Source organism: Pipra filicauda, unplaced genomic scaffold (assembly GCF_003945595.2).
Source record: "Pipra filicauda isolate LSUMZ 115617 unplaced genomic scaffold, ASM394559v2 scaffold628_size223124_pilon, whole genome shotgun sequence".
NCBI lineage: Eukaryota > Metazoa > Chordata > Aves > Passeriformes > Pipridae > Pipra > Pipra filicauda.
The window spans coordinates 64306-86834 of NW_024104785.1; the positions used below are offsets into that span (position 1 = coordinate 64306).

Consider the following 22529-nt stretch of genomic DNA (forward strand, 5'->3'; position numbering starts at 1 on the left):
TGAGCAGGGCAGGTGTGTCAGCAGGACCCACATGCCCAGAGACTGCAAGTCTGGTGCTGGTGGGGATGGGAAACACTGGGGCACAGCACTGGGGTGGGGGCTTGGCACAGGGTCCAGCCCTCCCCTCCACGCTGTGGGTCTAGGCTCAGCCTGGCTCCTGAGGCTCTGGAGGAGCCCTGACACACCCCAGTAATTTGCCCCAGGTCCCAGCTGGGGCTTTGTTCCCACTTCAGTGTCTGTGATGGCAAAGCCCTGGGCTTCCCTGTTCCCTGCAGCACCTCCAGCTTGGGCTCCCTGTGCCCTGCACCAGCCCTGGGCACCCCCATTCCCTGCAGCACCCTCAGCTTCTGCTGGCCCTGGCAGCTCTGTGCCTCTTCCCGTTTCTGTTGGGGGCTGTTTCCTGCACCCTCCCCTTGCAGTGCCAGTGGCACCAGAGCGAGGGTTGAGCCCTGCAGGGCCCTGGGCAGCACCTGAGCAAGGGCTGAGCTGCTGTTGGTCCCAGCTGGATCAGGGTCCCCGTGGGGAGGGCAAGGTGGAGGGAGGGGCCGCGTGCAATGCCCGAGTGCAAGGGACTCTCCTCCAGTCTGGGAGCCAAGCCAGGGCTGCCTGCACCAGAGCTGTCCCTGTCCCCGGGGCCAGAAATAACGACAGGGACAACCGCAGCCCGTCTGGGGCAGGAAGTGGTTGGCCACCAGTGCGCTCCTGTCCCCACCGCCTTCCTCCCTGGCCACCAGCTCCGCTGTGCCCACACTGACCTGTCCCTGGGCCACCAACCCTGGGCAGGGGCTCAGCTGGCACCTGCCTCCCTGCACTGCTTGTGCCAGGAGCAGGACCATCGGCACACAGGGTGTGGGTGGCAGGCAGGGGGGTCCCATGGGGGACCCCTGAGTGCTGGAGGAGGGGGCTGGAGGCTCATGTTGTGCCTGGCCCTGTGTGGGCTGTGCCACAGCTCTCCTGGGGTGCGGGGCTGGGGTGCTCGGGGGTCTCAGACTGTTTGTGGGGCTGGTGTTCTGCCCCATCTGTTGGGGCTAAGCAGTGCCTGTTGGGGTGCTCTGCCCCCCGTGGGGGGCTGGTTGGGGGGTGCAGGTGCACAGGGCCTGTGGGGCTGTGCTGGTGCCAGGGAGGGACCCCAACTCCCAGCCCCCGGCCCCTCTCCCTGCAGCCGTGTGGAACTTCCCGGGCACCAAGGAGCATCACCTCCCGCTGCAGATCGGGGAGACAGTGCACATCCTGCAGGCCTCCGAGGGTAAGAGGGACCCCCGGAGGTACCCCAGCGTGGGGGTTTCTGCACCCTCCCTTGGCCCCCTGGTGGGAGCCAGGACTCCCAGCCCGGCCGACAGGGTCCCCCTCCCTCCCCCCGCAGGTTGGTACCGCGGGTACTCGCTCCGCAACAGGGCTGCCCAGGTAGGTGAGGGGGGTCAGGGGAGCATGGCTGTGGCTCGCCCTGTCCGTCCCAGGGGTCTGGGGGAATAGGGGGACGTGACCGGCATCTCGCCCTGTCTGTGCTGGGGGGTTGAGAAACACAGTGGGCACAGCTGGCTGGAGCCCCCAGCCGTGCCTTCCCAGAGGGATGTCTCCCAGCCCGAGGGTGCCAACAGCTCTGACTTCCCAGGGCATCTTCCCGGCATCACTGATCCGGCTGAAGGGCGCCGTGGTGGAGCACCGGGGGTAGGTATGGGGCACGGGCAGGGGGGGTGGGCTCCATCCCCTGCCTGGCATGGGGTCCCCACAATGCCAGGGGGCTCCAGGGGTCCCTGTGCCTTCCTTAGGGTGGAGGAGAGCGTGGTGCCCGCCGAGATGCCGATGGTGCAGGAGATCACCACCACGCTGCGGGAGTGGGCCACCATCTGGAAGCAGCTCTATGTGGTGCGGGCTGGGGGCCTGGGGACCGGGCGGGCCGTGGGCAGTGGGGTGTGTGGTGACCCTGCAGTCCTGCCGCAGGCCGGGCAGATGGAGCGGTATGGGCAGGTGAAGCGGATGATGCAGGAGCTGATGGAGCAGCGCTCACAGCTGCTCTCAGGGACACTGCCCAAGGACCAGCTTCTGCGGCTCAGGAAGGAGGTGACCGGCAGGATAGACTATGGCAACAAGTGAGCATGGGACAGGGCACAGGGACCCCGAGTCTGCCCTGGGCACAGGCTGCACGGTGCCCGGGTGCTCCCTCGGTGTCCCTGACAGCCTGGCTGGCTGTTCCTCTGTCCCCATCATCCTGGCTGTGTGTCCCTGCAGCACCCTGTGTCCCCGCTGTCCTGCTGACTGGCTGTCCCTGTGTCCCCATAATCCCAGCTGGCTGTCCCTGTGTCCCCATCATCCTTGCTGGCTGTCCCATGGTGGCTGGGGACAGTGAGTGTGCCTGCAGGTGCACAAGCCACCTGGCCAAGGGCTATGGCTGATGAGCCGTGGCTGGGGCAGGAGTGTCCCTGGTGCTGCCTGGCTCCTGTCCCCTTGCTCATTTGGGTCTGTCCTGCCCCCTCAGACCCCGTGTGAGGGCAGGTGGGTCCTGGTGGGACACATGGACCCGTGTCCCCCCAGGGTCCTGCCTCACCCCATCCTGGCCTCGGCAGGATCCTTGCGCTGGACCTGGTGGTGCGGGACGAGGATGAGAACATCCTGGACCCCGACAGGACCAGCGTCATCAGCCTCTTCCAGGCTCACAGGAGAGCGGCGCAGACCCTCACCCAGCGCATCCAGGAGGAGACGGTGAGGCCGGCACTGGCCCCACACCTGCCGTACCCAGACCCTGATGTCCCCCGTGCCAGGGGCTGTGCCACGTGCTCAGCCATGGGTCCAAGCCATGGGTCTGAGCTGCCTCGTGCTCCCCAGAGCCCGCAGCCAAGAGCACCAGGCCACAGCACCCATGGGGCAGCTTCGCCCTCCCACAGCCTCTACCTGTGCGTCCGCAACTTCGTCTGCCACATTGGGGAGGAGGCGCAGCTCTTCATGGCACTGTACGACCCCAGCGAGCAGCGCATCATCAGGTGGGGTCCCGGGGTGCAGGACAGACCCCTGCCCCCTCTGTGCCAGGTGCCAGTCCCACTGCTTCCTGTGATGTCCCCCGCTTTGTGCCACGTTGCCTGCTGGTGCCCACTGGAGCAGCCTGGCTCTACGTGAGGCAGTGGTGAGGTGACTGGTGGGCAGCAGCTCCCCACTGCTGGGGACAGCCAGGCTGGGCCAGTCCCTGTGCCGTGACTGGGGACATTGGTGGGATGAGGGGTGTGTGTGGTGGGAGCTGGCAGGGGCTCTGCTGTCCCGGTGCCCACCTCACTGCCAGCTCCTCCCCCCTCACCTGCCCCACAGCGAGAACTACGTGATCCGCTGGGCCAGCACTGGGGTCCCCCAGGACATTGAGCTGCTCAACAACCTCAAGGTCGTGTTCACGGTGAGTGCAGACCCCCGGGGGCTGCGCTGCTGCTCCCCACCTCCCCCTCCTGCAGAGCTGCCTCCACCCGCAGCGTTTCAGGGCCCCCAGCAGCAGGCACGGTCCTCCCGTGTCCTGTGAGTGGCTGAACCCCCACCACTCCCCCTGCTCGAACGGCCCCAGCCCCTGCACAGACCCCAGGCCTGGCACCGGGACTCAGGTCCCCTCAGGGTCCCCTCCCGGTGCGGGTACTGGGGTTCTCGGGGTGCCCCATCCCCGTCCCTCGCCGTGCGGCTCCCGCTGACTCAGCGCTTCGGCTGCAGTGCTGCGCTGACCCCCCGGGACGGAGCGGAGCCATCGATATGCAAAGGAGCCGGGAAAATCGGTGCTAATGAGCAGCATCAGCATTTCGGCTCTGCTCCCATCCCCCCGACGCTCGCCCACCTCCAACTCCTGCTCTGCTCGCTGCTGGTGTCCCCGTTTGTCCCCGCGCTCTGTGGCATGTCCCTGTCCCTTTCCTCAGCACCACCAGAAAGTTCTGCCACAGGGGCAGCACCCTCAGGATCCGACACTCCCCGGGTGCCCGGAGCTGGGGTGCAAGGCCACCCCACCATCCCCACACCATGCCAGGTTGCCCCCCTCTCACTAGGCTGCCTGGCCCAGGGTGCCCTGTGGGGCCATCATTCTCCACCAGCCCTGGCATCAGGGCTTTGGGGCTCCTGGGGTGCACAAAAGCCCCCAGGACAGTGGGGCCAAGTGCCTGCCACCCAAGCCACTCCATGGGGCACAGTGCAGGGGGACATCCTGGGGCACTGGGAGCGGGGACCTGCAGTGGTTCTGTGCCCACTGGTTCACCCTGCGCAGCCCTGGGCACCCCACGATCAGCTGGCGCTGGTACCGGCACGTCCCCAGCGGTGCTGCCAGGGTCACACAGCCCCTGTCCCCCAGGACCTGGGCAGCACGGACCTGAAGCGGGAGCGGCTGTTCCTGGTGTGCCAGATCATCCGGGTGGGACGGATGGACCTGCGGGACACCCACAGCCGCAAGCTCAGCACGGGCCTGCGCCGGCCCTTCGGCATCTCAGGTAGGGGAGATGGTCCATGGAGACCCCCAGGGCCACCTGTGACACCACCTCGGCCACCCCCCTTGGCCACCAGGCTCCGCGATGCACCCGGGCTGCTCCCGCTGTCCCTGCACACAGACCCCGACCCCGGGCTGCTCCCGCTGTCCCTGCACACAGACCCCGACCCCGGGCTGCTCCCGCTGTCCCTGCACACAGACCCGACCCCGGGCTGCTCCCGCTGTCCCTGCACACAGACCCCGACCCCGGGCTGCTCCCGCTGTCCCTGCACACAGACCCCGACCCCGGGCTGCTCCCGCTGTCCCTGCACACAGACCCGACCCCGGGCTGCTCCCGCTGTCCCTGCACACAGACCCCGACCCCGGGCTGCTCCCGCTGTCCCTGCACACAGACCCCGACCCACTGTGTGCCCGGAGCAGCCCTGCAGAGCCTCCCTGCCTCCACCTCCCCCTATGATCCTGCTCTGGGCATCGATCCCTGTGGATCATCGCTGGGAGATGACTGATGTCTCCTGGCTCAGGGCATGCCAGAACCACAGTCAGGGACATCTCCAGGGGAATTATGGACATGGCAGTGGGTACCACCACCCCAGGCAGAGGGACCATCCTGCTGCCCTGTCCTGCCCCAGTCCTCATCTGTGGGCAATGGAGAGGCTCTGGATATGGCTTGTTTTGTCCAAGATCTGTCCCAGAGCTCTGAGGTCACCTGCAGTGACTGGTTGGTGGCCATGCCATCCCCAGAGGCCACAGAGGGGACACTGGACTCTGGTGTGAGACCCTGGTTCTGACTCTGCCCTGTTCTGGAGGTGATGCTGGTGTTGCTCAGACCCCCAGAGCATTCCCCATGGGTGAGCTGTGCCAGGATGGCAGGTCCCAGCTGGGGGAGCAGGTCCCACCTGGGTTGACAGGTCCCAGCCATGTCATCAGCACATGTCCCTCGTGGAGCCAGGCGGGCTTTTCCCTACCCAGAGCCCATACAGCTTGGCAGGTGCCAGAGAGGTCTCAGTGGGGCAGGAGGAGCTCCCTGTAGGGCACAGCAGGGACACTGTCGGGGGCACAGGTGATGCCGTGGCTGCAAGACAGGACAAAGCTCTCCTGGGTGCTGGCTCTGGAAGGGTTTGGCATGGGAATGGGACCTGGCACGGGGCTGGGGGTGCTTGTGCCCCTGCAGCCACCCCTCAGTGCCATCTCTGTGTCACTGCAGTGATGGACATCACCGACATCACCAAGGGGACGTGTGACAGCGACGAGGACAAGCAGCACTTCATCCCTGTCCACCCGTGAGCCCCATGGGCGGGGGGGAGTGGGCAGGGGGGCAGCACTCCAGGGCCTGGCTGGCACAGGACCCTAACTGCAAGGGGACAAGAAATGTGAGGATCAAAGAGAAAAGGTTTTTCCCGTAAATATGGCTTTTCCAGGGTGGCTGCTGACAGTGATTTTCTTCACAACATGATCCGGAAGGCAGTGGAGGGGAAGGACATCAACCACAAGGGACAAGGTAAAGAGCCTGTGTCCCCAGTGTCTCCTGTGCCCACTGTGCACTGTGGTGGGGAGTGAAGTGAGACCCCTCCCCAGGCCATCCACCTGGCCCTGCAGCTGCTGCTTGTGCTCAGGGACCCACCTGCCTGCACGTGGGGCAGCCCTCGGGCCATTTCCTGCAGGGCTGGGGACTCACTGCGGTTCCTGGCTGGCCCTGGGCCACCCTAGCTCTTGCTGTCACCCCTTGAAAAGCTGCTGTGGTCCCCGCAGGGCTCTGGGTGTCCCTGAAGATGCTGTGGGGAGACCTGAGCCAGGTGCGGAAGGACCACCCTCACCTGGTGGATCGCAGCACGGTGGTGGCTCGCAAGCTGGGCTACCCGGAGGTCATCATGCCGGGCAAGTGGGGGGGCGAGGCACCACCCCGGGGATCCCTGGGGGTCCCAGCGTGGGCTCAGGACCTGGCTGATGGGACTGTCCCCCCAGGTGACGTCAGGAACGACATCTACCTGACGCTGGTGCAGGGTGAGTTTGACAAGGGGAACAAGAAGACGCAGAAGAACGTGGAGGTGACCGTGTGTGTCTGCGACGAGGCGGGAAGCGTGGTGCAGGTATGGCAGATGTGGGGCAGGCCCAGGACTGTCCCCCGTGTCACCCCACCTCGGGCAGAGCCAGCAGCTCCTGTAGCACAACCAGCTGGAGGAGCCCCTGGAGCTGCTCAGAACAGAGATCTGGGAATAGAATAAAGATCTGCAAAAGTGCTGTGGAGGGATAGAGAGAAAATCATCCTCCCCTGGGGACAGCCAGAACCCTTGGCCACCCCCAGTGCCCAGGCATGACACTGCAGAGGCAGGAGTGGAAGAGCTGGGGGCTGGCAGAAGGGCAGGGGGCTCAGAGCCAGGTCGTCCCGCCCTCCTTGCCTCTCCCCAGGTGTTCTCACATGAATTCTCACCTGGCCCCTGAGGAACGGGCTGGAATTGTTGTGGGCCTGGCTGGACTGGTCTGGGGGCACAGCACCCACCTCCATCTCCATCCTGATAGTGCCCTTCCCACAGGGCAATGGAGGCCAAGCCCTGACACGCCCGGGGGTCACAGTCCCTTTGGAAGTGGCACTAGGCCTGGTGGAAGTGGAGGGGATGGGGACACAGATACCTTTCGCTGCCCCTCCCGCCTGGCGGGGAAGGGACAGCTGGAAAGACACTCCAATGCCAGCTGGGTTATGGTAAAGGGGCACCTGTGCCAGGAGGTGTGGGCAGGGGGTCTCGGGGGTGGTCCAGGTTGGCAGGGGGTGGAAATCCTTCCTCCCTGCAAGCTTGTTTGGGCTGACCCCGAGGCGTGTCCTCCGGCAGAACGTGATCCAGGCGGGCGCGGGGGACAGCCCCACCAGCCACTACCGCTCCGTCGTCTACTACCAGCAGCGGCACCAGCGCTGGATGGAGACTCTGAAGGTCTGGGGAGCCCCAGGGGGTGGGGCCCGGGGTGGGATGGCCCTGCAGCCCCCCCAGGCTGTGGCCCCCGCTCCTTCTGCACCGCAGAATCCCACTGCTGCAGGGGGTCCCTGTCCGGGCTGGCTTTTTGGAGGCAGTCCTTGGTCCCCACGTCAGGGAGAATGGAGATGCTGATGGTGTCATGGCATGACTCCTGGATGGAGACCCAGAGTGGCCAGCAGTGCTGAGTGGGGAGTCCCAAGTATGGGCACGACCAGCCCTGCCCAGCCCCCAGTGCCCCCAGCTCAGCCTCACTGGTTTATGGGGAAGGATGTGGGGCTGGTTTGCAGCAGTGGACAATCCAGCACAGCCCTTGCCCGGGCACAGAGGGGGATTGCCTGGCTGTGGGCCCAGCCTGTGGCCCCCTGCCCTCAGCTGGGCATACGTTCCCCCTTAGATCGCTGTTCCCATCGAGGATGTCCACAGGACCCACCTGAGGTTCACCTTCCGCCATCGCTCCTCCAGTGACTGTGAGTGTCCCCTGCTCCAGGCCTTCCTCCATGGACATTCCCAGAGGGGCTGCAGTGGGGGTGGGCTGGGACAGGAGGGTCCCATGGGGCGTCCTTGCCTCGTACCATGGGGGTACATCGTGGGTCCTCCGAAATTCACGCAGGTGACAGAAACCGTCACCTAGCCCTGCCTGCCCCATCCCTGCCTGCCCCATCCCTGCCTGCCCCAGCCCTGCCTGCCCCAGCCCTGCCTGCCCCAACCCTGCCTACCCCATCCCTGCCTGCCCCAGCCCTGCCTGCCCCAGCCCTGCCTGCCTCCTCCCCGGGTGTCTCTGGCTGCCGGGAGGGCAGGACCCCCCTCAGCACTGCCATTCCCTACCCAGGATGTGTCCCCGGCCCCCTCTGACCCCCCCTCAGCTCTCCCCTGTGTGTCCCTCCCAGCCAAGGACCGGAGCGAGCGGATTTTCTCCATGGCCTTTGTGAGGCTGATGCGCCCCGATGGCACCACCCTGCGGGACGGGGAGCACGACCTGGTGCTGTACAAGGTACGGGGGGCCACAGAGCCCCTGGAACGGGGGGGCTGCAGGACGGCAGCGCTCCTGGGGCCAGGGTCCCCATCCCTGCCCCTGCCCACGCCCCCGTGATGGTGGCACGCATCCAAAGTCCCCGAGGGTTTCCAGTGCCCCCCTCCCTTCCTCCCTCCTTGTCCTCACTGTCCTTGGTGGCGGGGGCTTCCTGCACGCCGTGTCTCCAATCCCTGTGCTGCTCCCCTGGAATGACAAGTTTTGTTTGGGAAAAGGTGATTTAAATGTTTGTGATGGGGAGGAAACGTCCCCGTGGTGAGGCTGTGCTTCACCTGATTTCACCAGCCCTGGCACTGCACTCGTTTGCTCCAAGAGAGCAGAGGGAGGGCGTGGGGAGGGGAAGTCACTGTTCATTTGGGAAAACGCAGTCGGCTCCGATGTGAAGGGACCCAGAAGGCGCTGCCCCCCTCGCCTGGTGTCCCCTCCCTGGACTGGGGCCGGCTGTGTCCAGGGGAGTGGGAGGCATAAGCCGGGCCCTTCTACCCAGAGGAGCTCAGGGCTCTTACCCCACATGCCAGCACTGCTTTGGGGTCTCTCCCCGGCCATGGGGCTCCAATGTCCCCGGGGGATAACCTGACCCCCCACCCCTGGGCTGCTGCACTGGAGTCCTCCCTGATTTTGACAACGTGACCATGTTTTCTCCAGGCAGAGCCATGTCCCTTCCCAGGTCCTGCATCTCTTTGGGATGAGCTGATCTCCTTCCACCTGCTGTGGCAGCTGGGGACAGGGACAGACCATGCTGTTCCTCCCCAAGGCTCCTGCACATTTGAAATCATTATTGTGTCCCTCCTCCCAGCTTTTTTTTTGGGCAAAAGACCCAAATTCTCTAACGCTGCTGTGGCCTGCAGCACTGGCTCTGGTCCCTGGCTCTCCAGGGACTGTCCTCACTGCAGCAGAGCACTGGGCACCTTCAGGACCTGAAGTGCTGGCTGTGACAGCAAGATCAAACCCTGCACACCCCTCTCCTGGGAGACCAAGCCCCCCCTCTTCCCCCCTGGGTCCCTGTTCCCCTCAGAGGGCTGTGGCTGCCCTCCCTGAACCGCCACGTCCTGCCCCACTCCACACTCTCCCCGGCTGACTCCAGCTCTTCCCAGAAGACACTGGGGCTGGATTCTGGGAGTCAGAAGCTATTTCGTCTTTTCATCTCTGTTTGCCAGAGGAATGTGAGTGACAGGCTTTTAGCTGGGCTTTTAGCTGCTCAGACCTCTTGATCTCCGGCTGGTCTGAACTCCAGCCAGTTTTCCCTGCGCGGGCTCAACCCTGGAAGGAACGCTGGGCTCCTGCATGTTGACTGCTCACTGTGGGTGTGCTGGAGGGGGAAAGCCAACAGCAAACAGCTCTTTCACCTTCATCTGACCTTCAGCAGGAGGGGTTTCACCCTGCGAGGCAGCAGGCAGGGGAGGATGGATGTTCTGCTGCCATGTGTGAGCTGCAGCCCATCGCTGCATGTCTGGCCAGCTCTGGGCATCTCCCACGTCCCAGGGTGGCCAAAGAGCAGGGAAGGGTCACTCAGTCACCCCAGTGAGTCCTTCTGGACATAACATCAACTACATTTTCAACTTAGAGTAGGGGACTCAGAAACAGGCTGGTTTGTGGCTGTGAAGGCCCCAGCGTGCTCATGCAGGTGGGAGACATTGGACTGGTGATGGTGATACTGTGGGACTTGCTGTGCCGGGTGCCTGGGTGGTGTCCTGGTCCGTGTCGGTGTCCTGATCTGTGTTGGTGTCCTGATCTGTGTCACTGTCCTGATCTGTGTCACTGTCCTGATCTGTGTCGGTGTCCTGATCTGTGTCACTGTCCTGATCTGTGTCGTCCTGATCTGTGTCATTGATCTGTGTCATGTGTCTGTGTCACTGTCCTGATCTGTGTCGGTGTCCTGATCTGTGTTGGATCTGTGTCACTGTCCTGATCTGTGTCACTGTCCTGATCTGTGTCCTGATCTGTGTCACTGTCCTGATCTGTGTCGATCTGTGTCCTGATCTGTGTCACCTGATCTGTGTCACTGTCCTGATCTGTGTCGTCCTGATCTGTGTCCTGATCTGTGTCATCTGTGTCACTGTCCTGATCTGTGTCGGTGTCCTGATCTGTGTCACTGTCCTGATCTGTGTCGGTGTCCTGATCTGTGTCACTGTCCTGATCTGTGTCACTGTCCTGATCTGTGTCTGTCCTGATCTGTGTCATTGTCCTGATCTGTGTCACTGTCCTGATCTGTGTCACTGTCCTGATCTGTGTTGGTGTCCTGCTCCATGCTGGTTTCCCACCCCGTGTCAGTGTCCTGCTGTGTGTCCATCCCCAAAGCAGCGCTCAGGTGTGTTTCATTCCCAGATTCAGACTTCTCTGTGTCACCAGCCTCCCCCCACACTTCTGCTGCCTGTTCTCGTGTCCTCCTGCGTGGCACGGGCTGGGATTTGGTATCTCTCCAAGCCAATTCTCCCAGCTGAGCAGGGTCCCTGCAGAGCCCCTTAGGGAGCAGCTTTGTGGGATGCTCTGTTGAAATCAATGTTGTGGAGCCAGTTACTCCCAGGAGCTGTCATTCCCCCCATGGATTAGGAAGCTCCCGGGCTGTGCTCCTCAGGGTGACATGTGCTGTGCCTCGCAGGGAGACAGCAGGAAGCTGGAGGATGCCAGCGCGTACCTGTCCCTGCCCTCCGAGCGGAACCTGTCGGAGTCGAAGCTCCTCTCTGGCTCCTCCTTCCGTGTGAGCGGGGCCGCGTCGGGCTTAACCGTGTCAGCCCGGGACAGCTTCCAAATCTCCACACTCGTCTGCTCCACGAAGCTGACCCAGAATGGTGAGTCCTGGCTCCCCGTGGTGGGGGTGGCAGGGCTGTGCCCCCTCCCAGGTGGTGTTCCCACCCACTGGACCATACTTCTCCCAGCATTTGGCTCTCCAGTGTCCGTTGCACCAGCACAGTGTGCTGAAAACACCAAAAACACTGGGAGAGTGGGAAGAGTGAGCGCAGTTACTGTTTGGACACAGTCAGAATGGCCAAGGCTGTTTCCAAGGGGAGAGGAGCAGCAGTGAGCAGAATTCCCACTTGAATATCACTGTCGGAGCCTTCATGGCCTTCCTTTGAAATTGATGTGGGAATTGGGGCTCAGTGGCTTAAACCCCGTTTCTGGGTTAGCCTGGGGGAGTTTCCAGACCAGGGCTGCTCTGCACAGGTCAGGGCAGCCAAGAGTGTTTGTGCCCCCTTGGCACAGACATCTCCCCTTGGCAGAGACTCACGCCCCCTTGCTCAGGGGAAGGGCCCATGCAAAATGCTGGGGTCCAGTCCTTCCTGCTACGAGGCTGGAGGATGGGAATGGCCCATCCCACTCAGGGTGAAGTGCCTGACACAACGGCCTCGGTGTGGGGCACTCGAGGCACGGAGCACACGGTGACACGTGCCTGCGGGTCGGGGTCACCGCGGGTCAGCACAGGGGGCTCGGGGCCAAGGCGGCTCCATTAATTCCCTTCCTGCAGCACTATTTCAGCTCCCACGGCCACGACCTATTTAGCTGAGTTTGTGCTATTATGGCTCTGGCATCGGGAGCTTTCAGCTGAGCAGTGGTTGTAGGGGGAGACTGGGAGGTTCCAGCTGCTCCTGGCAGGATTATGGCTGCCCTGGGGAGCGAGGGTGGGACAGGGAGCCAGGGGTCACTGAGGTTGGGATCAGTTAGTGAAGGTGGGATGGGGAGCCAGGGGTTGGTAACACTGGGGTCTGTCGGTCTGTCCGTGACTGTCCCCTTCCTCCTGCCCAGTGAACCTGCTGGGGCTGCTGAAGTGGCGCTCCAAGCCCAGCCTGCTCCGCGGGAACCTCCAGAAGCTGATGAACGTGGATGGAGGGGAGGTCATCAAGGTACAGCCAGGACCTGCCCCCCATCTCCTTTCCTGCTCCTGCACCCACAGCTTCCCCACGCCCAGAGCTGGGTCCGGTGCCACGCTGGAGTCAGCGCTCAAGCCCTCACGGCCCTCTTGTCCCCCCAGTTCCTCCAGGACACACTGGATGCCCTGTTCTCCATCATGATGGAGCACTCGGACACAGATGTCTATGACACACTTGTCTTTGATGCCCTGGTGAGTCCCACGGTGCAGAATGTGGGTCTGCACAATGCAGGGGGTGGGACTGGAGCAATGGGGCTCACTGGTCCGACCTGACCAGCTGTGCTCTGAGCCGTGCAGTGCCTCAGGTTGTTGTCCCACCAACCTGGCACGGGGCAGGGCTGTGGCTGTGGGGAACATTGTCCCTCCAGGGGACAATCCCAGCAGGATTCGAGGGCATTTCTCCTACTCCAAGACAAGAGTGACCCTGGTGAGGGGACCAGGGAAGGGTGGGGGTCAGGGTGGCTCTTGTGGGACACCCGGGGTTGGTGGTGCTGCAAGTTCTGGCCATGAAGAATCCCTGTGGCCACCTGGGCTTGGGGCCCATGGTGGGCTTTCCACCTCGGGGGTCTGTCTATCCTAACAGGCTGGGCAGGCATGCAGGGGACTCTGGTGGCCCCAGCAGCTCCCACGAGGGGTCGATGCCACTTTGGCACCCGGCTGCCTCCAGGCATCCCACTGCCCACACCCAGCTGTGCCTCTGCTGGCTGCCCCCAGGTTTTCATCGTGGGGCTGGTGGCTGACAGGAAGTTCCAGCACTTCAACACAGTCCTGGAGGCCTATATCTGCCAGCACTTCAGCGCCACGCTCGCCTACAAGTGCGTTCCTGGGGGCCATGGGACAGGGAGGGATGGGCTGGGACAGCTGGAATTGGGGGTGGGTGGGCAGGGCTTGGACAGCTGGCACGGGGAGGGGTGGGACTGAGACAGTGGGTACAGGGAGGGATAGTACTGGAATGCTGGAGGCACCAGTGGGAGCTGAGCCATGGCTCAGCCAAGGCCATGCAACCTGCCGGTCCCTGGCACACACATCCCATCCCGCAGGAAGCTGCTCTCGGTGCTGACTCAGTACGTGGAGCAGGCGGGGCAGGGCCAGCCCTGCGAGCCCCTCCCGCGCACCTTCAAGGCCTTGGAGTACGTCTTCAAGTTCATCGTCCGCTCCCGGCACCTCTTTGCCCAGTAAGTGCTGGCAGTGGCTCCCAGTGCTCCCAGTGCCGTGCCCCGCTGGAGCCTGGTCCCTGGCCATGGGGTCTGCAGGAGGGAGGGAAGGAAGGGGGTCTCTGTGCTGCAGGAACGGTGTCGGTGCTGTCAGTCCCAGGGTTGTGGCACTGGCACCTCGACCCACCTGGTGCTGCTGCTGTGGCACCCGGGGTGGCAGCCGCCGTCCCTGGCACACTGCTGCCATGCTGCCACGTCGGCTGGTCCCCAGCCACGCTCCTCTATCACTGTGAATCCTCTCCCTGAAGATTCTGGCCATTTTCAGCTCCATCCCGTCCTCTGGCTGCTGCTGGAGTGTTGGTGGTCTGGTGTGGGGGTGGGCAGTGCCATCTGTCTCAGGGCAGGAGAGATCAATCCACTCACTGGGAATCCCAAATGCCCTGTGTGCCCTGCAGTGACTCTGGGGGGGTTTCCAATGAGCTCTTGAAATCCTCCCACGATGGAGATAGCAAAATGTCCCGGGCAGCCTGTGCTCCTGAACAGCCAGCACTGCACTGGCAAGGTTAGTGGGATGTGTCCCTGCCCATAGAAGGAGGCTAAAACTGGATGGTCTGTGAAGCCCTTTCCAACCCAAACCCACCTGTGATGAGCAGTGCAAGGGGCTGGGAGCCTCAATGGCTCCCTGTTCCTGCTGAGGACAAAGTCAAAACCCCCCTCCCCTGGCACCTCCAGAGTCTTCGTAGGACCTGGTTTCACTTATTGCCCGTGGGCACAGGGTTCACATCCCAGTCTGCATGGTGGGACAAACAACCCTCCTCCGGGCGGGCGTGGGAGAGGAGGAAAACAGAACATGACCATCAGTGTTACCAGAAAAAGCCAGTGACGTTCCTCTTTCGTTCCACGTACACGACACCGAAAGCCGAAGTGTCCCGAGGGAACAACAGGCAGTGCGGGGCCCCCCACACACGAGGAGGGCCCCCCGCCTGTGGTGGGCACGGGCTGGCACCCAGAGCAGCAGGATCACCCCACGTGCAGGGGTCACAGTTGGCAGGCTGTTGTGTTCAGGGGAGCAGGGGCTCTGCGTCCTCTGCCCCAAGCCCGGGATGTGTTGGGGTCCCCGATGGTGCTCTGAACCCCACTGGCAGTGAGGAGCTGTGTCAGGGGTCCCCGATGGTGCTCTGAACCCCACTGGCAGTGAGGAGCTGTGTCGGGGTCCCCGATGGTGCTCTGAACCCCACTGGCAGTGAGGAGCTGTGTCGGGGTCCCCGATGGTGCTCTGAACCCCACTGGCAGTGAGGAGCTGTGTCGGGGTCCCGGCACCCCAGGCAGTGAGGAGCTGTGTCGGGGTCCCGGCACCCCAGGAACCCTCACACCTCACTTTGCCTCGCTCTGTCCTCGCCGTGTGAGCTGCCTTGAGCCCTGCCTGTCCTCTCCACCTCCCCTGCCTGCCCTTCCCAGGGCACCATCCATGGCTCCAGGGCTCTGGGGTGCTCCAGCATCACACCTGCTTTTCCCTCATGTATGAGGACACAGAGCAGATTCCTGGCTTACCGAGCTCCTGGCATAAGAAATTAATTACGTGGCGCATTTGCAAACAGCCCCGTGAATGAGTTTGCCTGGAACAGAAACATCCCTGAGGACATTTAGCCATTTTATTCAGTTTCCCTTTATCTCAGCGATCTCGACACGCAATAACACAGGGTCCTCAGATCCTCTAAGTGCTCTGAACGTGCTGCAATTTGTACAGTCTGTAATCGACAGGAACTGGGTTGTAATTGGAGTCAGTCGCTGCAGATTGCCGGGTCTGGGACTGCGTGTGCTGCCACTGGAGCTGGATGAGCAGCACCCACAGCTCCTGCGAGGAGCCCAGGGTGCTGTGAGGACGATCAAGCCCCATGCTCCACCTTGGGACACTCCATGTCCCCTCAGGTCCCCCCAGTACCCGTGTGGAGGGAGCTGTGGGCAGTGGGGTGGGTGACGGCGCTGTCGTGACATGGTCTCCCACTTGCTGCTTCCTCCCTGCTGGTTCCTCCGGCTGCTTCTGCTTTTGGGCCACCACTGAGGGCAGCAAAGCTTTTCCTGCACGGTACTTGCCGTCCCTGCGGGGCTCACCCTGCTCTGCTGTCAGCAGGGTGAGCTGGTGTCACTCCTCCACAGCCACCTGCAGCTCATGGTCCCCTCGCCGGCCACGCACAGCCCCTGGTTCCTGCAGCCAGACCCCACCTCCAGCAGCGCTCATGGGCTCTGCCAGCCCCACTCATGGGCTCTGCCAGTCCCTCTCCTGTCCCCCAGTGCCCCTGGAAGGACCGGCCCCGTGCCCCAGCTCCCAGCCAGGGACCCCACAGCTGCTGAGTATCCCCCCAGACCTCTCCCACGGGGACATTGCTGGGGTCTCCAAAGGTCATCACAACTGCTGTGCTCTCACTGTGACCTGGGCTGCGGGAGTTCCTGGGCAGGACATCCCTTCCCAGGACCCAGGATATCCCTTCCCAGGAACCTCCCTGACCCTTCCTGAGTGAATCGTGGTCAGCATGGATTTGTTGCAGTCCATGCGGATTTTGAGGCCAGACTGGACAGGGCTTGGATCAGCCTGGTCTGGTGGAAGGTGTCCCTGGCCATGCCAGGGGGTGGGACTGGATGGGTTTTGAGGTCCCTTCCGACCCAAACTATTCCATAATTCCCGGATTTCCTTACATAGCTGGTGGCTGGATAATTACTCCTACCACGTAGCTGACTGTGCTTGGTGTCAGGGATGGGGGAATTACCTCAAACACAGCCTGTTGCAGTGATTTAATTCCTATGATTGCACCTCTGCTTTGTAGCTCGGCAGTTTTCCTGCAGTTTTGCACATTCCACAGCTGAATTCCCCCCATTTGGTTTGCTCTGGTCCTGCAGGTCATGGAGGGGGGGAGGGCTCAGGAGGCTCCTGCTCAAGTGGGACAGTGCCAACCTTCTCCGAGAGGGATTTGGGGTGCGAAATCACAGAAATTAGGCTTGTCAAAAAAATAAAGTGTTCATGTGAGTGGGTCTGAGGCTGTACTGGGGCAGTGGCTGTGCCAGGACTGTGGCTGTGCCGGGGCAGTGACAGTGCCAACACAGTGGCTGTGCCAGGGCTCACCACTAGATCCAGCCATGGCAAATGTTCATGGAAGAGTGTAATTAACTGGGATGGCAGGTGATCCCCGAGCAGAGGCAGGTGGTGCTGGGGAAGGCAGCAGGGTGGCAGTGCAGTGACAGCACAGTGATCTGGCCATTGCAGGCTCTACGGGGGGAAGGAGACGGCCCAGTTCCAGCGCTCCTTACAGCGCTTCTTCCTTGCCCTGAACCAGCTGATGGAGTCCCCGCTGGAGGGTCCCACTCTGCTCTCCCAGGTACAGTGTTGGGAGGTGCTGGGAGGGCTCAGCTCTGCTGTGTGGTGGGATGGAGGGTGCCCAGGCCAGGTGCTGTCTGTGCCCGTGCTGGGGTGACACTGGTTGTGCCCATGTCAGGGTGACACTGGCTGTGCCCACATCAGGGTGACACTGGCTGGAAAGGAGGTCTGGGGAGGACTCCTGGGGTTTATCCCCATCCCAGAGCTGGTCTGGCCCTGTTCCCTGCAGCCAGGACGAGGCTGGCACATGAGGCTGAAGGGAGCAGAGCTGGTGTGGGCGATGGGTCAGGGGTGCTGTGACAGCGGCAATGGGACCACACTCTGCACCCGTGGTCTCCCAGCTGGAGAGAAGCTCTGCAGGGTGGGGACCCCATCTGCACATGGGGACGTGTGGTAGCCCTGGGACAGCTCCTATGCCTAACTATGTCATGACATTCTTGGATATTCCCATATAAACTGATCTAACTGGAAAAAAAAGGAGTTTGAAGGCCAACAGGACAGTCATCCCCATGGAGCAGAGGGGCTCCTTATCCCCTCTCCCATCTGAACACAGATCGATACTCCGATCTTGTAGAATCACAGAATCAGGGAATAGTTTGGGTTGGAAGGGACTTTAAGACCATTTTGTTCCATCCCTGCCTGAACCCCCGTGGCCACAGCCCCCCTCACATGCGATGGCTGGGAAGTGGGGCCGTGGGTGCCCTGCCCGTGTCACCTCTCGGTGCTGGGTCAGCGCTGGCAGCACTCGGGTCTCTTTGCAGGGAGCAGCCCTCAAGTACCTGCCCTCCATTCTCGAGGATGTGTTTGGGATCTTTGACTCCTCTGCACTGGGGTAGGGTCCCTGTCCCTGTCCTGTCCCCCCCCATTCCCAGCCCTGTGTCATGCTCAGCACCTGCCACAGCCACCTCTGTCCCTATGTCCGACCCAGAGCTGAATGAGGCAAGTGGAGGGGTCTGGGTCTCCTGATGCCCTTCCCAGTGCAAAAATGGGAGGGGTTTGCTCAGTTTTAGCAGCTGCCTGTGCTGGGGCAGGGGCTGAGCCCCAGCTGGGTGTGTTTTGGGAATTGAGGTGGGGTTTGTATGCTGGGTGCCTGCACTGTCTGTGGCTGCCCTCTGGGACCATCCTGCCCCACATGGCTGTGCCCCATCGAGGGGCTCTCCCCGCCCAGCAGCCCCATCCTGAGCAGAACCTGGGGGTCCGGGGTTAAGCACTGTCCCAACGGCAGGGCCATGCTGCGGGACTTCGTGGGGAACCTGCCACCCCAGCGCCTGCTGAAGCAGAAGTTGCAGTCCCTGACCCACATCGCCAGCAGCAGAGTCTTCCAGTCCCACGGTGAGAGGGGGCATGAGGGGTCCTGGTGACACAGCCCTTGCTGAGCTCACCTGCGGGCTGTGGCACAGAATGGGGACAATTCCCTGCACAGGCACACCTCCTCTGGCCCATGCCTGTGGTGTCTCCACAGAGGGGGGGCAAGTGCCTCATCTTTGTGCCCCCCTCTCCCCCTCAGAGTGCCGGGAACTGATGCTGCAGGCGGCCCTGCCCATCCTGCAGGAGCTGATCCAGGCAGGTGAGGAGGAGGATGCCTGCATCGAGCTGCTCAGCAGCATCCTGGAGGTGCTGTACCAGGCCCAGAAGGTAACTCGGGAATTGTCTGGCCAGTGACCTGACCAAATCCCTCTGAGTGGGGTTAAGCACAAATTCCTGGCCACGATATAGTCGGAGCTGACCGTAGTCATACAGAGGACTGCCATCCCAGCAGGAACCTGCCCAGGATGGGGCAAAAACCTGCTGGTTTCCACCTCAGCGTCTCCAGTGGGTTCCCCTCCATTCCCATGAGTCAGGAAGGGGCTGCCAAGCTCAGGGACTGCACTGACCTGAGGATGGGGGGACATTGCTGGCTCTGCAGAGCTGGGAGAAAGGCAAGGGGAGGGGGGAAGGTGAGGCCAGGGAGGAGGTGAGGGCAGGGAGGAAGAAGATGTGGGTGCCTGCCCACCCAAATGTGGCCCATCCGGGGGGGCTGGGCGGGCCGGGGCCGTCCCTGCAGGGTCTCAGTCCAGCTCCCGGGGCGCTGTGATTGCAGAGCGCGGAGGAGCTGCGAGCACGGGACAAGGGCCGCGGGGACGTGGAGCTGGTGAGTGTCCCTCCAGCAGCCTCAGCATGTGGTTGATGGCAGGAAGGGTCCAGGTGACCCTGAGCCTTTGGGAAGGGCTTGTCTGCATCTGGCTGTGGTGACAAACCCTGCGTGGTCACCTGAGTCCCCCCGGGTGGGGAATGTCTCTGCATGCCCAGATTTTGGCAGCTGTCCTCCTCTCCCTGTACTTCCTGGGGCTGCCGTCCATCCCTGCCTTCCTGCAGCCACGTCGGCCGTGTCCCTGCCCCTGGTGAGCCCATCATTGTCCCTGCCTGCCAGCCCAGCCCTCCTACAGCCGGGTCGGGTGATGGGACATCGTGTGGCTACTTCTGGCAGTGCCATTCCCAGCACTTTGGGAACGTGCAGGGCTCAGTGCTCGCAGGACCCTTCCTCTGATCCCGTCCTTCCCGGCTGCTCTGTGCTCTGGAGTCCCTTTCAGGGACCCCTGGGAGATGACACAGATCTCACACCTGAAGCGCAGTGACTGGTGTTGTGGGAACCGAGGTGAACATTTGCACCGTGTCCTGGGAGGGCGTGGTGGCTGTTTGACCCCCACGGCACTGGGAAGCCAAGGAGTGGGAGGGAAAGCTCAGAAGTTGTGGTGAAATGTCTCATTTTGGGCTTAACTTTCAAATCTAAAATAGCCTTTATGAAGAGGGTGGTGGGACTCTCTCAGGGGAGGATTCTGCAGTCACTTCAACCCCATGTGAGCTGAACCCACCTTTGCCTGCTCAGTGCCAATGCGGCCGTCCCTGTGACTCCCAGCCGTCCCCAGCTGTCCCCATGGTCCCCAGCCAGGTGGCCACTTTGCCAGGAGGTGTATGGGGCTGAGCTGCACAGAAGTCCCGAGTCCTGTGTTTACACCAGAGCACATTGCTGTGCTCTGACTCCGACCCCGGATCAGACCCCGTTCCCATCTTGCCACCCTGATGCCACCAGCCTTTGCATGGGGATCAAATGAGCTGTGCTGTGCCATACTGTGCCCCGCAGCTGGGATGTGCCCCACAGCTGGGATGTGCCCTGTAGCTGGGATGTGCCCCACAGCTGGGATGTGCCCCACAGCTGGGATGTGCCCTGCAACTGGGATGTGCCCCACAGCTGGGATGTGTCATGCAGGTGGGATGTGTCCCACAGCTGGGATGTGCCCTGTAGCTGGGATGTGCCCTGCAACTGGGATGTGCCCCACAGCTGGGATGTGCCCTGTAGCTGGGATGTGTCCCGCAGCTGGGATGTGCCCTGTAGCTGGGATGTGCCCTGCAACTGGGATGTGCCCCACAGCTGGGATGTGCCCTGTAGCTGGGATGTGTCCCGCAGCTGGGATGTGCCCTGCAGGTGGGATGTGCCCCACAGCTGGGATGTGCCCTGCAGCTGGGATGTGCCCTGTAGCTGGGATGTGCCCCGCAGCTGGGATGTGCCCCACAGCTGGGATGTGCCCCACAGCTGGGATGTGTCATGCAGGTGGGATGTGCCCCACAGCTGGGATGTGTCATGCAGCTGGGATGTGCCCCACAGCTGGGATGTGTCATGCAGGTGGGATGTGCCCCACAGCTGGGATGTGTCCCACAGCTGGGATGTGTCCCGCAGCTGGGATGTGCCCTGCAGGTGGGATGTGCCCTGCAGGTGGGATGTGTCCCGCAGCTGGGATGTGCCCTGCAGGTGGGATGTGTCCCGCAGCTGGGATGTGTCCCGCAGCTGGGATGTGCCCTGCAGGTGGGATGTGCCCTGCAGGTGGGACATGCCCTGGCATGGCCCTGACACCTCTTACCTTGCAGGTGTGGGTGAAGAAGCACATCCAGGTGATCCTGGAGCGGCTGCTGCACACAGTCACACGCAGGGTGATCGTCCTGGACCGGGAGAACCCACTGAGGGTGAGTCCCACTGCGCCGTGGCCACACCACTTCCCTTTGGGCCGTGTGGGAGAGGAACGAGGTGTCGCTGGTTTGGGGGTCTGGTGCAGGTGACCGGCACTGCTCCTTGCTGGCTCTGCCAGTGGTACCCAGTGGGATGGGGCTGGATGTCAGGGATGTGCCCAGTGGAATGCAGGGGAAAGCAGGAGCCATGCTGGGAGCAGGGCTGCAGCAGGGTGTGTTGGGCTGGGGCTGGATGTAGGGGGGTGTACCACAGCGGGATAAAGGAGGAAACCAGAGCTGTGACAGAAGCAGGGCTGGAGCAGCAGGGGCATTGGGAAGAGTGGTCAGGGGTCAGAGGTGCAGGAAGCCCATTTTGGAAGCAATGAGGGGTTTGGACTGCATTCCCTGGAAAACAAGTAACGGACCTGGTGAACCATCACAGTTTTACACGCCAAGAACATGTGTGAGGAACGTGCCAGGGCACATGGGAGGGGAAGCAGGTCAGAGCACATGGAGCAGCCCCGCCGGGAGTGATGGGAGGGAGGGGACAGAGCTGGGGCCGGTGGGGCTCAGGAGCTCCGATGGAGACAGACCCAGGCGCTGTGTTGGGTCACGGGGTGTGTGAAGAGCCTGTGTTTTGGGGGCCCAGAGAAGGGAATTGCCATGCTGTGCCGTGCCACGCTCCGTACCGTGCCGGGGGAGGTGTGGGCATCCAGAGCGGCCAAATGTGGGCATCAAAAGCACCATGGGGGCTGTGCCGAGCAGTGATGGGGTGATGGGGGGGCTGCAGGGACGGGTCCCTGTGCCGCGCTCCCGCCGCTCACTCGGGGCTCCTCAAGTGCCGTCTGGCAGCTCTCCCAGCACTGTCCATGGCTCCTGTGCTGCTGCCACAGCCCCTGCCCTCAGTCAGGGATCCCAGACCGTCAGTCCATGCTGCCCCAGCAGCTCCAGTGGCTGGGAAGGGCCAAGGGCACTGGAGATGCATGTGCCCACACCAGGACAGCGCCCATCCATCCTGTTGCTGCTGGGCAAGAAGGGAGTTGCAGCTCAGGGTCACTGTCCTGGCTGCAGCCCCTTGAGTACAAAGGGGGTCCCCAGCACCAGGGATGGGGTTTGACACCGGGCCATCTCCTGCACGTGTGTGTCTCCTGCTTTGGGGTGCTGTGGTGTGGGCACCAACTGGAGAGCGGTGGCCAAACCTGCCCACCCTCCACTCCCCTCTGTGGCTGCAGCAGCTGCTTGCCACGGCCAGGGGTGCCCGGTACTTTTGGAGGAGACCAGGAGGTGTCCCCTTCCCCAAGGGCAGTGGCCCCACTGGGAAAGCCATGACTGCTCCTGCTACACTGAGGTGGCAGGCCCTGGCAGGCTCCCAGATGCTGAGGTGGGCACCCAGGTGTCCTGGGCTTTGAGGAGCTCTCACCAGTGGCTCCACAGTGGTGGAGGGTGGTCAGGAATCAGCACAGCATGGGGAGCACTGACTGCTGCATTTTTGGGATATGTCAGACAGCCACCACTGCTCCCTGCCCCTTGTTAAACCAACACCGAGTTTCCCCTCTTGTGGCAGCCCCAGAGAGGCTGGAATATTTGAGCTGCTCATTCCTCTTTCCCTGTCATCAGCACCTCTTCCCTACCCATGGGACCCCCGCCCAGCCCACCCTTCCACACAGGGATTTTGGAGACAAAATCCTCCTCTCCAGGCCGGGGTCCCACAGAGACTGTTTTCCA

General features: G+C 62.7%; 1 protein-coding gene across 1 annotated transcript in view; it reads left to right on the forward strand.

Annotated features, from left to right (window-relative positions):
* The window catches only part of LOC113992914 (dedicator of cytokinesis protein 2-like), a 51937-nt gene that overhangs the window by 1689 nt on the left and 27719 nt on the right, over positions 1-22529 (forward strand). Inside the window, exons 3-29 of the mRNA XM_027730624.2 lie at positions 1163-1246; positions 1364-1404; positions 1613-1668; positions 1770-1866; positions 1942-2090; positions 2565-2700; positions 2824-2978; positions 3298-3379; positions 4307-4442; positions 5643-5718; positions 5857-5936; positions 6188-6313; positions 6401-6525; positions 7264-7362; positions 7799-7871; positions 8292-8395; positions 11034-11223; positions 12176-12273; positions 12402-12491; positions 13014-13114; positions 13340-13474; positions 16713-16824; positions 17585-17655; positions 18049-18155; positions 18331-18458; positions 18904-18954; positions 20727-20822. Coding sequence (XP_027586425.2) covers positions 1163-1246; positions 1364-1404; positions 1613-1668; positions 1770-1866; positions 1942-2090; positions 2565-2700; positions 2824-2978; positions 3298-3379; positions 4307-4442; positions 5643-5718; positions 5857-5936; positions 6188-6313; positions 6401-6525; positions 7264-7362; positions 7799-7871; positions 8292-8395; positions 11034-11223; positions 12176-12273; positions 12402-12491; positions 13014-13114; positions 13340-13474; positions 16713-16824; positions 17585-17655; positions 18049-18155; positions 18331-18458; positions 18904-18954; positions 20727-20822 — 2798 coding nt within the window. The remainder of the gene's footprint in view (positions 1-1162; positions 1247-1363; positions 1405-1612; positions 1669-1769; positions 1867-1941; positions 2091-2564; positions 2701-2823; positions 2979-3297; positions 3380-4306; positions 4443-5642; positions 5719-5856; positions 5937-6187; positions 6314-6400; positions 6526-7263; positions 7363-7798; positions 7872-8291; positions 8396-11033; positions 11224-12175; positions 12274-12401; positions 12492-13013; positions 13115-13339; positions 13475-16712; positions 16825-17584; positions 17656-18048; positions 18156-18330; positions 18459-18903; positions 18955-20726; positions 20823-22529) is intronic.